Source organism: Cebus imitator, unplaced genomic scaffold (genome assembly GCF_001604975.1).
Source record: "Cebus imitator isolate Cc_AM_T3 unplaced genomic scaffold, Cebus_imitator-1.0 Scaffold9, whole genome shotgun sequence".
Lineage (NCBI taxonomy): Eukaryota > Metazoa > Chordata > Mammalia > Primates > Cebidae > Cebus > Cebus imitator.
Window position 1 is genome coordinate 2323964 of NW_016107324.1, and position 16198 is coordinate 2340161.

The 16198-nt window shown below is 34.7% G+C and overlaps 1 protein-coding gene across 7 annotated transcripts in view; it reads left to right on the forward strand.

Annotated features, from left to right (window-relative positions):
* The first annotated feature begins 285 nt into the window (after positions 1 to 285).
* Positions 286 to 16198, forward strand: part of EYA1 (EYA transcriptional coactivator and phosphatase 1) — a 155462-nt gene continuing 139549 nt past the window's right edge. For 4 of the 7 annotated variants that reach the window (XM_017544544.2, XM_017544553.2, XM_017544579.2 and 1 more), the window contains exons 1-3: positions 286 to 883; positions 6022 to 6071; positions 7627 to 7754. In XM_017544544.2, coding sequence (XP_017400033.1) covers positions 7631 to 7754 — 124 coding nt within the window. In that variant the 5' untranslated portion in view covers positions 286 to 883; positions 6022 to 6071; positions 7627 to 7630. Of the gene's footprint in view, positions 884 to 5791; positions 6072 to 7626; positions 7755 to 16198 lie in introns of those variants that run through there. The other 3 variants (XM_017544572.2, XM_017544589.2, XM_017544603.2) reach the window with 3 other exon arrangements.

A 16198-nucleotide genomic window follows, 5' to 3' on the forward strand; every position in this document is an offset into this window, starting at 1 on the left:
ATTTCCCCCAGACCCGTTTCAGTACTAGGTATGTTAGAAAAGAAATTCTGAAATGTAGTGGATTCCTTAAGTTTTAGGGCCTGAAAAAAGTTTTGGAAAAGTGTAAAAGAGAACTACTCCCCAAAGATCTTAATTGGTAACACTGTTGCAAGAGGAGATGTGTGTGTGTGTGTTGACTGTGTCTCAGAGAAGTTATTCTCACACAGCTGTTTATTCAGATAGCGTGGGGCGCGTTCATTTACATAATTTTTTTTTTAAGCAGCAAGGTTGAGTCAGAGCAGTGCTCCTTTCAATTGTGCATTTAAACCAATAAGGTTAGGACAAGAGAATAGCTGTGGTTTGCGTTGCAAAAACCAAAAAAAAAAAAAAAAAAAAAAAAACCCGAGGCTCCATGGGCAGACCTACAAGGCTGCGCAAACAAATCGAGGGATGAGATTCTGCTGTTTCTTTGTCTAGGGTTCTCAGATGCTATCTGCGGCTGCTGTTTGGTGGGGACGGAGCGCTGGGCGCAAAGCTGTTACCAAACAGAACGGTGGGAGCTGATGGCTCCGAGTCTGGGGCGAGGTAGAAACTCTCCAGTGCCACTTCCGACTTTAAGCCTTCCTGTTGCCGTCCACTGTGGCGGGTTTCTTCCTGGGGAACGCGTTTTCGCTCAGTCGCTCGGCAGCCCGAGCCTGCGGCAGCGGCCAGGCGCCTGCCCCCTGCGCCGAGCTTTCCCCTGCAGAGGCGCTCCGCTCCCAGAGGCGCCGCGACTGCACCAGAGTGCCTGAGAGCCCTCGCGCGTCCCCATCCAGGAGCAAAACTATGTCAGGAATGGAGGTTTGCTAACCCAGAAAATTCGAAGGAACACATTAAACTGGTGGATGCAGCAGATGTAAGCCCTGTAAGTACAAGCTGACTGTTTGAAAAATCGTAGTGACTGACAACAGCTGTCCTGTGGGCAAAGCCCAAGCTAACAGGAGCGCTTTTATTATTGTTTTGATTTGTTTTCAAAGAAAAACATTATGGCATGGGGAAAATTATGACACTTTGTACCTAGTACTTTATGAGCCACAGGGTTCCATCCTAGAAGTAGAATTCCTAACCTCCAAATTATGAGTGATTAGGATCATTAAGAGATAATTAGAAATTAATTGTTAACAATTACTTTTGTCATGCTCTAGATAAATAAATATAATACAGGGCCATATTCTTGTAGGGAGATGACTTCATATCTCTTTTCTGAATTGCTGAACAAATCTCAAATATATTTGTGTGGTATTGAATAAAGCAGTACATCTATGTTCATTGCAACACATAAATAACTTTTCTTACCCACTTTAATTTGATGTGAAAATGAGGAAGCATTTAACATTTGAAAGGACAACAGATAACAACAATAAATTGATAGCACTTTTTAAGGAAGGAAATCTTTTTGTTTCTATAAACGAATTTCCCAAACATTATGTTTAACAAACTTAACTTCGAAAGATGATATAAGAAACATTTACCCAATTAATATATTTTTCTCTTATTGACACTTTGTAAGGCCTGAATGGACCTTGAAATTAAAAACAAGATCCGTAAACTTTTGAATTATTTAAAAATATTTGCCATTCAAAGTCAGTATATGAATTGTTAATGACTCATGGGTTTATATTTCTTGGGAAGAGTCTTTTTTTTTTTTTTTTTAACACATTTAAGCATAGCATTTGCAAGAATTCAATAAATTCAGAGCTGTCATTGAATTTAGACAAACATTTTTACATTTTATTTCTTAAAAGGGCAAGGGATACAAAAAAGCGATAGTTAAGCCCATAGGGTAGTTTTACAGGTTTGGGATTATTTTTATAATGTGTCTTTCAAGGTAGGTTTTATTTTATGCTTGCATGAGATTTTCCTCCAACAGTCTGGAATCTGAGGACATGCACACATGTATAGTCCTGCTTTTGCATTGTCAAATATTTAATATTTGACTTTCTCCATGCTTGAGTTCTCCTAAGGCCCAAAGTGTTCAGTAAGTGAGCAAGCAGTCATGGATTTTCAGTCTTTGCACATTCTTTGCGGTGACAGACAGAGAAGTCTAATTTAGCCACTGTTCAGTTTTAGAGGGCCAAATGGAAGTCAACTGCTGTGTGAGTTTCAGACATAAGCGATTTTCTCAAAAGAAAATTTCCATTTGTGAAAATCATGTAAGAATACATTGTAAAGAAGAGAAACACTTGCAGCAAGAATAAAACCACTTGTTTAATCAAATATCACAACTATTTCATTCAACATTTTAAATAAATTGATATTGAAAACAACCCTTTAAAGCTATAGGTAGCATCCATGTGGTTTAAAAAAAACTTGTTTTCATGCGGACTTTATTTTGTCATTTTCTTTAAACGACGTATTGCAAAAAGTAATGTAGTATACCTCATTAAAATAATTAGCAGTAGTATTAAAGCATTTATTTTATGGAGTCTTTGATAAAGAAGGAAATAGTGTTAACATTTAAAAAACATCTACGTCTCCCTAGAAGTTCATTTCAATTTTAGGTTTAGGTTTTTATTTTTTTAATTTAAGTTTTCATTCCAACACTGATGCCATAGTAGAGATGTCGAGTGAGGAGAAATTTTAGCAAGAATATACCCTGCTTAAAACACAGATCTATGGCTAAGGAAAATTTTTTTTTTTCTATCAAATACATTCTGATGAGAAAATTGCCATTGTCTTTCAAATTTGGGAGTACTCAGGTTGATCTGTGGTGGACAAAACCAGCTTTCCTGCCAACTCTATTTATTTAGATAAGCTCAGTACTTTCACTTTGAAAATTTCTTTTCAGTTTGAAAAAAAGTTTTAAATTATAGTCATTTTATAAAAATTGCTTCTAGCAAGCAAAAAAAACCTATGGAAAACCCATAATTTAGACAAGTACCTACATTTTATTTGCTCTGTGCTGCTGAGATTTAGAATCCCTTTCCATTTACAGTTTACTTTTCACAGAACATTATTAACTTTTTGGCTTCATGCATGATCTTCTGTCAGATGCTTTTGATTTGTAATTTAGCAAAGTATAATAAACAGTGCAAAAGTCATGAATTTTGCTCTGCATCCTGAGCTCTGTGGTAGGGAAAATGTGATAAAATGTGTACCTTAAGTCTTGTTTGATGATCTCTCAAAGCAAGTTTGCCTTCTGGAAATAATTTCTGAGGTTGAAGAGCATGGTATTAACAGATTTAATGTGGCTATTCAATGGATTGGCGAAGTACTATGTGAGGTTTAACAAAATGAGAGAGACAAATTGAACATCAACAAAAGTTACATCTGTGAAGAATTATAAATTTAATTAGAAAAAAGGCAAACTTAAAAGACCTCATTAACTAATCAGAAGTCAAAGTTACTAGTTTAGGATTCTTCAATTCTAAGAAGTTCTGCTTGTTGCTATTTGTATTTTCACAACTCTGTCAATATGCTGCTATGGGTATTCTATACAATGAGTTTTAAAAAAGCATTCAAGTGAAGTGACTTGATCGTAATATAAGATGACCATTTGTTATGTTGTGGGAAATACTTTTGCACTCACAGAAGTATTTGAATTAAAAATACCAGATTAGGAGAAGACAAGAAACATACTAGGTTTATGGATGTAAAGCAGAAAATGTGAACTTACTCAATGCCTCACGTCATTTTTCTAGAAACAATAAAATAATATTTTTCTCTTTTGAATGGAAATATCTGTAATTATTTTCTAAACACATTATGGTTTTAGATCTTTACAACACAGAAACTTCCAGAGATATTATCAAACATGAGAGGTAATCAACAGCAATCAGAAATAGGTGTTCTTTTTAGATAAGTCATTATAAGACTATGTTTCCTTCTGCACTGTAATCTTGTACTACACATAAAAAACTAAAAGCATGTGAAGTGTAGCATTTTGTAAACTGTAACTAATTTTGCTCACATCTGTGTCTAATTGTTGTCTGCATTCGCATTCTTGAGAGTAGATTTATTTTTCCTGGACCACGATGTGGATTCAGCTGACCAGCCTAAGTGAGGATTAGTTGTTTTAAAGTTATTTTGATTAAAGAGTCATTTTTAAATACAGTAACACACAACACATGGTTTAAATAATCCTTGAGACACAAAAGAATATATCTAAAGTATACTTAATGAAATGTAGATCATGCATATGGACTTTCAAAAGTTTTAGAGCATGAAAATACAGTAGAGTCTAGTTGAACCAGCATAAAAGAAATGTGTTGTGAAAATGCATTTTTTCAGTGAGGAAATGTGGTAGAATAATTCTTGGTTTGAAGTTCGTTTTTTCTTTATTAACAAGTTCGACTCTGAAATTTAAATATGATAGGTTAAAGCACAAATATAAATCTAACCAAACTTTCGAAGTATACAGTGAAACTAAAATTATATTTCCAAGATTGTACTTTCCAGCTAATGTTAAAATGGAAATGTATTTTAACATTTAACAGAAAGAATGCTTTAAATGCTCTTTCACATAATTAAGCCAGGAAAGTTCTTAAAGCTAAGTTAGTTCTCACCTATAATTTATTCCAGGTGTATAAAAGTGGAAGAAAAAAAAAGGGAAATTTATCCTTGAGGTATATTGCTACAGTTTCTAAAGGAAACCGTTTAAACTTGCGTAAGAACATTAATTTTTACAAAAATTGTAGAAGGCCATTATCACAGAATGACACATCTGTAGGCATTGAAGTTTTTTATCTTTTATTCAAGCGTGTTTTAAAAAATGTTTTTCATCCTGCACGTATTATGGAGAAACATACCTAGAAATTTTATGTAACATTATACCAAGACAGTTAGACTTTAATGATGCTTTATTCTTGCAAGAAAGATAGTATTTCTTAATTCATAAATCATAATTTAAAAATAACAGGACTTAACAGAGGACGTTTGGTTGGATAACTGTAATGCCATTTGAGATGCTTCAGTTCTCATCTTTGTTCTGTAACCCTAATTGATGTCAGTTCAGGTTGAATGAAAATGCACATCAAAGATTTGGAATTCTGAGCCATTTTAAACGTTTTGCAGAATGCTCTCCTACTGAGGCGTTAGCCTGAGCTTAAAGCTGGCAAGCCTGGCCTCACCTGAGCTTTATCACCTGCTGGCAGTTTGAGTTGCTTCTGGAAGAAGGGCAGTGACTGTCAAAGCCTACACATTAGTTAAGTTGTTCAGTGAAGTCTTGAAGTACAGATTCATCTAGAAACAAGAGAGACTAAAACGTGGCTTAATAGGCTAGTAAATTGATTTTTAAACTTTCCGTTTTCTTCCTCAGTTTAAAAGATGGAAGATCCACCAAAAAAAGCTAACTGCATTTTCTAGTTTACCCGGCAGAACTGAATAAGAACTCATTGAATTTTAAATTGGCTAGGGTAAATGAGCACATTGTTCAATGGAGTGACTTTGGGTATGAAAACTTGCCTTTGCCGTATGTGGTTAGTCCAGCATTGTCTAAAAGTTGCCCAGAAGCTGTTTTAGAGAATGTTAAATGACAAAAAGTAAATGTAGGAGAAAACCATTATGATAAGGATAAGAAACTGTCAGGAGTCAAAGGGGTGGGCGGGAGCTCTATTTCAGCTGGTGATAACAGAAGATGAAAGATCTTCTGAGGATGCTAGCGGATTACTGCTTGAACTATTGCTGTTAAACATGCTCATTTTGTCAATCGCTATTTTTTTTCCAAGCACCTTTTCCAAGCTGCCTGGGCAAGGCTGCTTTGCATGTTGATTGGGGGAGGGGTAATCCCGTTTGCAGCTGTCATAGGCCAGTGATGAATCACTATCACGTCATTTGGCTGCCTTCCCCCCCTGACAAGGGGAGGAGGAGGATAGACCTGCAGGAGGAAACAACAGTTGAGACCTCAACTTAAAGACAACATGCCTTTCACTGCTGCAGTACCCTCCTTTTTCTCTTTTAGTTAAAAGAGAGTGTTGTCGTTCTCAGCCATGTGCTCTGTATAATTAAGAGCTGACACTGAAGCAGAGTAACAACAGCTTCTAATTTTTTTACCCCTGATCACAGGTGCAAACATCTCAAGCCAGTTCAGATGTTGCTGTTTCCTCAAGTTGCAGGTAAGGATATTGTTGATATTTGACATTTTTGAAGATTACCTTTCTGTGACCCATATCTATTTTTGTCTAGTGTTTCTTAATTATTTCTATTAATAGTAACAGCCTCTGTTGGAAATTACTTAACAGTTTGTGTGTGTGTGTGTGCTTGTAAAACATTTTAACTATGTAGAAAGGGAATAGGAACCTCAGTTTGAAAATGATTATGGGCTATAGTTTCTAGTGTTAGGAAAACTGTGAATGTGTAATGAGAATCAGGAGAGAAAAACTGGATTTTAGACCATTTCTAGTTTGAATTCAGAAATTTGGGGAAGTCAAAACTCACTTCAGAAGTAAAATGGCTCATGTTAAGCTGTTTTAAAAACTGATATCCACAGTCAATGTAAGTGCAACCTCTAAATTAAAATGACTGTAGCTTTTATTGACCTGTTAGGGTGAGGAGCAAATAGTATTAACTTTATATATGTACACATTAAACCTCCTCCCACCTTTTTTCTTAGAGAAACATACAGAGTTTAAAATAAATGGACCCTAAACTTTTAAGAAATTGGCTGTCAGAAAATAATGGTGTCTAGGTATGTTTATAGTGACTTTAAATAAATTCTCTCTTTATTAATAGGGTATTAAATATAAACGTATAGTTTTGAAATTGTGAATGTGAGTAGTGGCTTTTGTACCTTTTATAGAATAAGTAACTGCAGAGTCTAAGAACTTTCAGGGGGCATTTAACTGGTTTTATATGGTTAAAATGCAAAATTATAGCATTGAAGTAGAATTGTTGTTATTTCCCAGAGTAAGTGACAGCTGAGGTATTCCGAGTGCTGATGCTTGCAGGGACCCACTGTATATTGGCCTTATCCCTTTTCAATTGGGCACGCTGTATGTAATCCACAAAGCAAACAAGTGAGCCGACATCATAATGTTTTAATGCTGCATTTGTTTCAAGGGAAACAGAGGAACAATTAAGTAGTTTGCCAGAGTAAACACATGCATCAGGACTATCTCATTCCCTGTCACTAGACTATAGGTTTCAAGTGTTTTATTTGGTTTGGAGACCCATTAAATTACAATTGGGTGGTAAATTATAAGGGAGTACCCTAGTGCTAATTTATTAGATGAAACAGATTCCACAGAAAAGTGATCTATTTCTATTTTACTTCTTTACATAGTTGCCTTTTTTAGAAAAGTCATGCCTTTGGTCCTTTTTGATATAAAAAGAAAATGATGACTGTTTTTTCTTCAAAAATTAAAATAGATGTCATTGTCTCACATTAGACTTTGTGACTTGATGAACTGTGTAAGAGAAAACATGAAATTTTGAAAACTTCATGTGACTGTTTGGCTGGGTAGGTAAGGCAAGTGACATCTTTTGATAGTACCTGTGTTGAAGGGATGCCTGAAGTCAAAATATGAGATGAACTATTTTGAGTCTAAGAAATACATACAATGGGACTTTTGTGTGAGTGAGTTTCAAAGAAAGGTGTCAGGTCATTAGCGCATTAAATAGTGGTGTTATGAATTTGGTACATCTGTCAAATGGAAGGCTTCTTGTCTTTAGGTCTATGGAAATGCAGGATCTAACCAGCCCGCATAGCCGTCTGAGTGGTAGTAGCGAATCCCCCAGTGGCCCCAAACTCGATAACTCTCATATAAATAGTAATTCCATGACTCCCAATGGCACCGAAGGTGAGTGTCTGCCTTCTCACTGTTTACTTTGCACCTTGTTTCTTCATCAGCATATGCATTGTTATTAGGTGGTCATGATTTCAGTTGTCAAATTCATAAAACTACTGTTATATTTCCCCTTTAAGTAATAATGCGACTTATGAATCAGTATTCATTGTTAGGAGCTTCACATTGTAACATTGCATAGGTTGGTTTTATTTTGCCAAATGCATGTACATATATACACATAGATATTATACATATATGTGTGTATAACACTTTTAACATTTGTGTATGTTTTATCTTTTTGTTGCTTATGTCCACAGTGCATAGCAATTTGTGTTGTTTTGCTGTATGAGAAATGAAAACTTGAAATTATTTCCCTTATTTTCCCTTTTGTTATTAAATATAACTGAATTTGTTTAAATGTAAACATTGGACTGGATTGTTTTTAAATATCAATGAAATAATTTGTGTGCCTAGTGTTCTTATGGCTTTGGCTATGAAAATATAAATAAGTAAAAAGTATTGTTTATGAAATATACAGCATCATTTAGGTGATATACACACAATTTGTTTACTTTAAAGATTAAATAGTATACTTTAAATGTAGAACAGTTATGATTATTTCTGTGTAATTAATACATATGAATATTTACATAAACTTTATGTCAATAGAAATACCTACTTTGATCCATGTATATTAAGATTAAACATATAAAGTTGTATGTATTGTTGCTACCTGTTATGCAGTCACTTAGGTACTATGCATATTTTTAGAACTTCAACATATGGAAATATATGTTACATATTGCATTATATTTATATCTAGACTATTGAAAAGTTATTTCTTCATAGATGATATTTTGTTTATTTATTCATTACTAAGCCTCAGGACCTTGGTGACTCAAAGCATACCTTTCACTAGAAGTTCAATGAATTATCCGTGTTAGAATTTCATCCATAGACAAAACTCTTAACCACAATTTCTCAGTCACCATGGTGATCTTTCATCACAGAATTTTTAAAAAATAAAACTAAATGCTGTAAAATTACTGTCCTTTTTGGTGTGGTATTCGGATGTGTATTAGTGAAGACTTTTGAAACGTACAATGTTACATAATTTTTAATAGGAAAAGTATAAAATCAGTTATTTCTGATATGAGATGCTTTGATTTTTATTCCAACAGTGATTTTTAAGTGTGTCAATGTTCTGCATTTTTCTTTTAGCATAAATACATTCATTTCAAGTGTTTATGAAAAATGGGTACTATCAAAAATTGAAACTTTGCTGATGTAGCAGATAATTATCTCTGAATGAGATGCCTTTTTATCTGAAACTTTTTTCTTCTCATTTGATAGGCAATCACAGAGAAATTTAAATCATTTATAGGAAAGTAGTTCTAGTGTGTGAGCGGATTTTATAGAGCAAATAAAATAAAAGCAAGCAATCCTTTTTCCTCTTCCTTTGGGCTTTGACTTCAGGTGAAGCATGCCTACTGTGGAGTGCAGACTCGGTGTGGATGTAGTCACCCAGACCACCGCAGGTCCGTGTGCTGGCAGGCCTCATGCGAGTGTCCGCGTGCAGGGCAGCCACTGACAGGAGCTACAGAAGGCCCATAGGTGACCTTTAACAGGCATTTCCATCACTGTGAAGTCCAGATAAGACAGTCATTCAAATTAACTTAAAAATAAGGAAGACTAAATATGTTAAAATATTTTGCTCAATAGAATACAACAGTACATATATGGAAGAGGAATTAAGAAATACTAATAGTTAATCTTTATGTATATGAAGAAATGAATAGGAGTAAGACGTTTTCATTTTCTCAATATTTTATTGGCAAGTCCTCTCCTATGAAATAAGAGCCACGCAGTACTGAAACAGAGTGTGTGTTTAGGGCTCTCCCTTAGATGGTAACGTGTGGGTGACGTGTGGTTTGTTTTCTAAACACATATGGAGTGATAATATATTTCTGAATATTTGCTTTTCATAACTTGATATCACATTCTTATTTAGGAATACTGTGTTTTATTAGATTTTTACATAAATAAGTTCAAACTATTAAAATATTTTATGTAATTACGTGATCTTCTCAACCAATCCTGGAAATAAACAGAATATATTCTTTATCTTAAAAAAATTAATTGTTTTATGCCCTGGAAATGAATGTTTTTAGACCTGATTTCAGACAATACACAATTACTCATCTCACCCTGTTTTCAGGCAGTCTTCATTAATGTACTTTACAAGTGTTGTGGTGGTTAAAAAGTGAAGTTAGAAGGTATTGGTATAAATTAGAATAAATGAAGTTTCTCAATCTACTGGGATATTGTTTTATTTTAGTATCCAGTGTGAAAATATGGACCCAAACTTCCCTCATGATCGGTGTTACATGTGCATTTAGAAAGTTCTAGGTTTTTATTAAGTGTGTGAATCAGTTTATCATGCTGCTTATATGTCTCATATCTATTTCATTCCTCTCTGTCACCACTAGAGGAGTTAAGCTTAAAATTAGTGAATTCATTTATGTCTGGCAAATTTCTCTGGCATATAGTTATTATAGATTTTCCTGTTTCTTCTTTGAAATCTTATTTAGTTTGAAAACAGCAGTGTTTACCAATGAATTAAAGGAATAAAATCAAGAAATTCATTACAATTAAGAGTCTGTAAAATGTCAATCACCTCCCCTAATTCTGCAACGAATATTTCCAGCTCCGTATGCCATGATTTATATTTGAGTGACTTTTCTGCAGCCCAACTAAAAATCATCTCAGCCCAATCAAAATTAATTAGGTCAACAGAACTTCCATTTAGTTTACACAGTTGTTGGCTTTGCCTGTATTTATATAGGTTGTCTTTTTTCACTCAGAGATATTTTTTATTTCCTGCCACCACTTGTTCCTATAATGAGGCTAAGAAAACAAGAAAATCTCCTGTATCAAAAACCATAACTTCATCTGAAGAACAAACAAGAAGGAAATGGAATGGAGAGGCAGAGAATATTAAGTTTCTTCTTAAGTCTGCTGCCAAATTATCATAAGATTCAATGTTTGTAGGTTCTGTACTCACAGGCTAGTGCCTATTTTCATGGTTCATCTAAGGGATAAAGACAGAAAGACACTGAGCTACAGCCTCAAGTACTGTGCTTTTTTGTTTCCTACATGAAATGTTCTTCAGTTATAAGCGTTGTTTGAATGTTTCATATTTCAAAACTTTCAATTATTCATATTTTTATACATCCTTCCAACCCCTCTGTGAGTTGTTATTGTTTCAGTTAACCATTGGTTGGTTTCACCCGGTTTATACATCTTTGCAGTATAAAAATATAAACAGGTAAAAATAGAAAATAGTAGCATAAATGAATGCTTGACTTGCAATGAGGAAAGCACTGTAGGAAGTGATATGTTTCCAAATGAATTAATGCATATTTTTGTTACTATTAAACAACTCAAGCTTGACCTAGAAGACACTAATGGATGGTTATGAAAACACCAATCATGGCGCGTATTTTAACTGTTTCCTCTCTTCCTTTGGACAGTTAGTCTGTGAGGCCAAGATGGAATAGAAATGTATTATTCTACTACATGTATTGGAGAGATCGTTAAAGCATAGATTTTAAGAAATAGGCTTCTTGATGATACTTCTATTAGGTGAGCATCAAATCTGAGAGGATTTGTAATGTTTGGGCATCTGCGTAAGCCTCTATGTGGTAAAGGCTTTGTGTTGATATTTGTGTTTAAGTGTGAGAAGTAGTTGGGAAAGGTTCCTTGGAAGGATTCGGGGCTGTGGCCCTAAAAGGATTTTTATTTACGTATGTAATTAAGGCCTTGTTTGCAAAGCAGTGATTCTTTCCATCTTTGTTTTCTCTGGTTGTCTTAAGTCCATGGGAGCTTAAGATTGGTCAGTTCATATATTGCTGGTTTGAGTGTTTATTTTTGGTTGTCTTGGAGTAAGGAGTGAGGAAGGCCAAAAAAGTGTGAGCAAGCAAAAATCAGAACTCTAATTCTGAGTTTTCTGTATTGTAAACTTAGGCTCAAACTCAAGAAGAAGCTTAAACTTTTCTTGAAACAGATAGATTTGTCTTTAGGTGACACAAAACCAGATGCGACTGGAATCTTCACTACATGTAGGGTTTCAGGAATTCTGATGGTAATTCAAACAGTAATTTTGAATTGGTATATCAGATTTCCAAGGTGATAACAAATACAATCTTGAATTAGGTTAATTAATTTTCTGCATTAAAATTTACTGTGTCTTACATATTTTAGGATAATAGATTCAGTTTTATAAATTAGCAGAATCTATTTTAAGCTGTTTCATCAGTTTTACAAAGCTTAGAACACTAGTAAATTATCTGGATTTGTTTTTCTCACTGTCATTTTAATTTAGTAAAATAGAGTGCTGTCTAACTAGATTATTTTTAAGAAATCTGATTTACAAGAAATATCTAAAGTGGGGCAAATATGTATAAAAGTATGGTTTGAGGGTGTATTTTATAGGCCATGTTTATATATTTGTGGTGAAATGTTCTGTTGTCAATAGAAACATGGTAATATAACTTTATTATTGTTTACATTCTGCACAAGATTTAGTTTCTGGAAGATTAAGGGACATTGTGAATAAAGAAGTTTCTAATGACGTTTTTAGAGTTTGTCTGTAACCACAGAATTGGCCTCTTATAAATTGGTCTGAAACAAAAGCCATGAAAGAATGAACAAGTAATTTGGTAGGATTTAGTATTTTCCTATGTTGCATATATAGGAATAACTTTCACATGTCTATTGCTAATTAATTATAATGCTGGGTAATATTTATTAGTAGCCTATTATTTGTCACTGTGCTGACCATTCTCTGCTTTATTTTATTAATCTTTTGAAAAAAATGTTTTTAACATTGTCTGAATAATAGCTAAGAGTCTGGGCTCCACTATTTGCTGCCTGTGTGATCTCAGATAAGTCAGCTTCTAGGTGGCTGTAAAATGGAGATAATAACAGAACTTACATCAGGCTTTCTGAGATGTAACATAAAATTTGTGGCATAATTGAAACTTACAAGTGCTCTATATTTATTTACTGCTATACCATATGTAAATAAGTCACTTCTACAGTGTGATTTTCATTTTATGCACAAAAAAATCCAAAATGTAGTTAAACACCAAGTTTAAAGGCACATGGCTTGTATTTGGTACCACTGGCATGTGAGCTGGTGTTTGAATTAAGTTCTGTCTGACTCCAGAGCCTGGGTTTTTAAATCACCATATTATTCTCTGGAGAGAATATGTGATTTGCATCATCTGCAAATGTCTTTTCTAATATCTTTTATAAAAATTGGTGCTTTCATTGGTACATTGGTCCCTTCATGGCTGAATAATACCATTCCCTAGCAAGCAGCAGAGCTGTACAAGAACCAGTGGCAGAGGCTTTGATGACAAAGAACTTCCTTATAGGATGACTCCTCAGGGTTGTTACAGCCCGGTCTTGAAGTTCTAGTGTGTGCAAGTGTGTAAGATTCCTTTCTGTGGTCTACGTGCACATTGTATTGCATAATTAGGTCAACTTTAGAGGGTTATTTCTTGTTAGTTTTCAAAGCTTTAGACTTAATTGTAATTTCATCACCTGTCTGCCTGTGTTAAGCCTCTCTGAAATCAAATCGAGATGGGAAATCATCTCTGCTTTTCATTAGAATGGTCATTATCATATGCACATTTGGAATGGGGCACTATGACTGTGAAATTTAAAAACTGGTGGCAGCTTTGCTGCTGCTTAGAATAAATGTTTTCTACGTCAGAAAATATTTCTAAGTAGTTGATAAATTTGGTCACATGTTTCTTGTCTTTGAGAAACAAATTATACTAGCCAAGCAACGCTATGTTAACATTTGCTGTGGGCTCCATTGGAATAGTGATGATCAAATCTGAGAGTTGAGAGCATGCCTGGGATGTTCTAGGATCAGCAAGGAGCCCAGTGTGGCTGGAAGAGAGAGAAAGAGAAAGAATGGCTGGGAGTAAAAGAGGTAAAGTCAGAGGAATAGAGGGGTGGCACGTGTAAGCCTTGTACGGTGGCAGATAGGCTATAGCCTCTCGTCTGCAGCTAACTATCTTTCATAGTAAGAATAGGAATGCCAGTGCTGACTGCCTGCAGCTAGTCTTGGGGTTTCTTGAGCCAGGCTTCTTGATAAACTAAGGTTTAGATGTAGACAGCTTTTTCCCATTTCCAATTGCTATTAGTACAGAGAATCACAGTTCTGTGGCATCTCTCCCCCGGTTGGGCCAGAACTTCGGTAAGAACAGAAATATATCTCTCTGAGAACATCCAATTTTCTGGGAGAAACCTCTGGTCCCCTCCCGGGATATATGTGAACATTTAGTGAATGGTAGTATTTAGGCAAATTCATATAACTTTGGTCATAGATTCCCTGCTTTAAGTAATTCCTGATTTCTTATGATATCCAAGGATACCTTGGCGTGAGCAGTATATAGATAAAGTGGGGTCTGTTATATTTCTTTTCACCTTGCTAACTTGGAATAAGGGCCAAGAGTTATTCATTCTCTTCTCTTTCACTCTAAGCATATAATAAAAAAGCATATATACATGCTACAAATTTTCCATTTTCCCATTTTTTGCTTTGGGTAGGAAAAAAATTATCTGTCATATGCCTATCTTCGGTGGCTGCCAAATATTGCTTTTACTATAGTAGAGAGAAAGCAAGGGTTTATGTTAACTTTTAGGACCCACGATTATTTATAAGTGAGAGGTTATTATGATTATGTTCATAGTAATTTGCTAGTTTTATAGATTCTTGGTTTTTGGTGTTTTTCTTTTTCTTTTTTTTTTTTGGCATGCCTCCAGTATCCCATTATACCAAAAAAAGATAGACAGTACCAAACACTTTCCAAAAAGGTACATTTATGTACTTCTCATAATACAAATTAGGAACTTTTTTTCTTAACATTGTAACATAAATCAAAATCTATGTTTACTCATTTTATCATTGTATTTATTACTAATAAGGGGATTTTAAGTGGAAATAATCTCTTTTATCAAAATAAAGAATATGAACTGCATTGACTAAGTTTTTGAGTGCATCATATGCCCTCTATGTATTTTTACCCTCAAACAATCTTTAGAGTAACTTTTAGGCACCTCGTTTTAAAGAGTTTAAGTGACTAGTCTATGTATGCAGTGTATTAGCTGTGTTGGGGAAGAGATTCAAAGGCATATCAGGCTGATTTCAAAGCCACGTTCTTTACACTTTAAAACATGGACTCCCAAATAACACTGATTAAGTTACTAGCCAAAAAGCTGAGTTCTTGCTGAAATAGTTTAGCTTCCCTAAGAAGTGTTTGTATTACCTTATCTAAGATTGTGGCCAAGATGAAAGATATACAACATTCATTTATATGTGTGTTTCACCTGAAAGCATTTCTAAGTTTCTTGAAGGGGGGTACACACATGTTCACTCTAGTGTCCTTAGCATCTAATGGGAGGCTTGGCAGTAAAGCCTACTTTAAAAAATTGTTGAATGACTGCCCCATATTACTAAGCCCGTAATGTACATGAATGATGATAAGAGAGGAGCATTCATTATGTTTATTTGCAATACATTAACAGATTCAATAAGTATCTAAAGCCTGTTTTTTAAATTTTTGAAATTGATCATTTCACAGACAGTTCATATAGTAGCTATGGGCTGTCCATCCACGAAACATCCACAGTCAACATGGTTGCTGGTTTTGAATTTGACTTATAGTGACTGACTTGCTTTTGATACATAGTAATTAATTGCTCCCTAAATATAAACTTCAACTGTTAGTATATTAATAGTGAAGAAGCAACTGCCACATAGTCCAAGAAACAACTGAACGATATAAAGATAAGGCAGTTAGTACACTTAGGGTTAGTGTGTAGATGATAAGATGGTAAAGAAATGATAATTGGAAGTAAACATCTTGAAGGTGAGGCAAAATTGCAGAAGCAAGGATATATATATATTATATATATATTATATACATATATTCACTGCAATAAAAAAGTAGAAGTATATGTGTATATGTGTATATATATGTAGTATATCTGTACTGTATATCTACAATTACATTCTTAATTAATTTGAGAAATGTTTAGTAAGTGATACTATCTAGAAATATACCAAATTCCATTCTAGCCAAGGAGAAGTTCACTATTTAATGTGATTTACCACCATACTTTAAGAGAAGGGCTATATTCTGCAGAGGAGGAGGACATCTAATCATGACTGAAGTGACTGTGGATTGGGAGAATGCACGCTGGTGATGCTTAACCTGAGTCCTGAAGGAAAGGTAGGAGAATACTGAGTGCCATGCCAGGAGGAAAGAACTTGATTTTTATTAACTGTGGCAAAGACATTCCGAATGGCAGGAGAGGGAGGGGAGGAGGGAGAGGGGGAGAGTGGGGACAGGGGGAGAGTGGGGACAGGGGGAGAG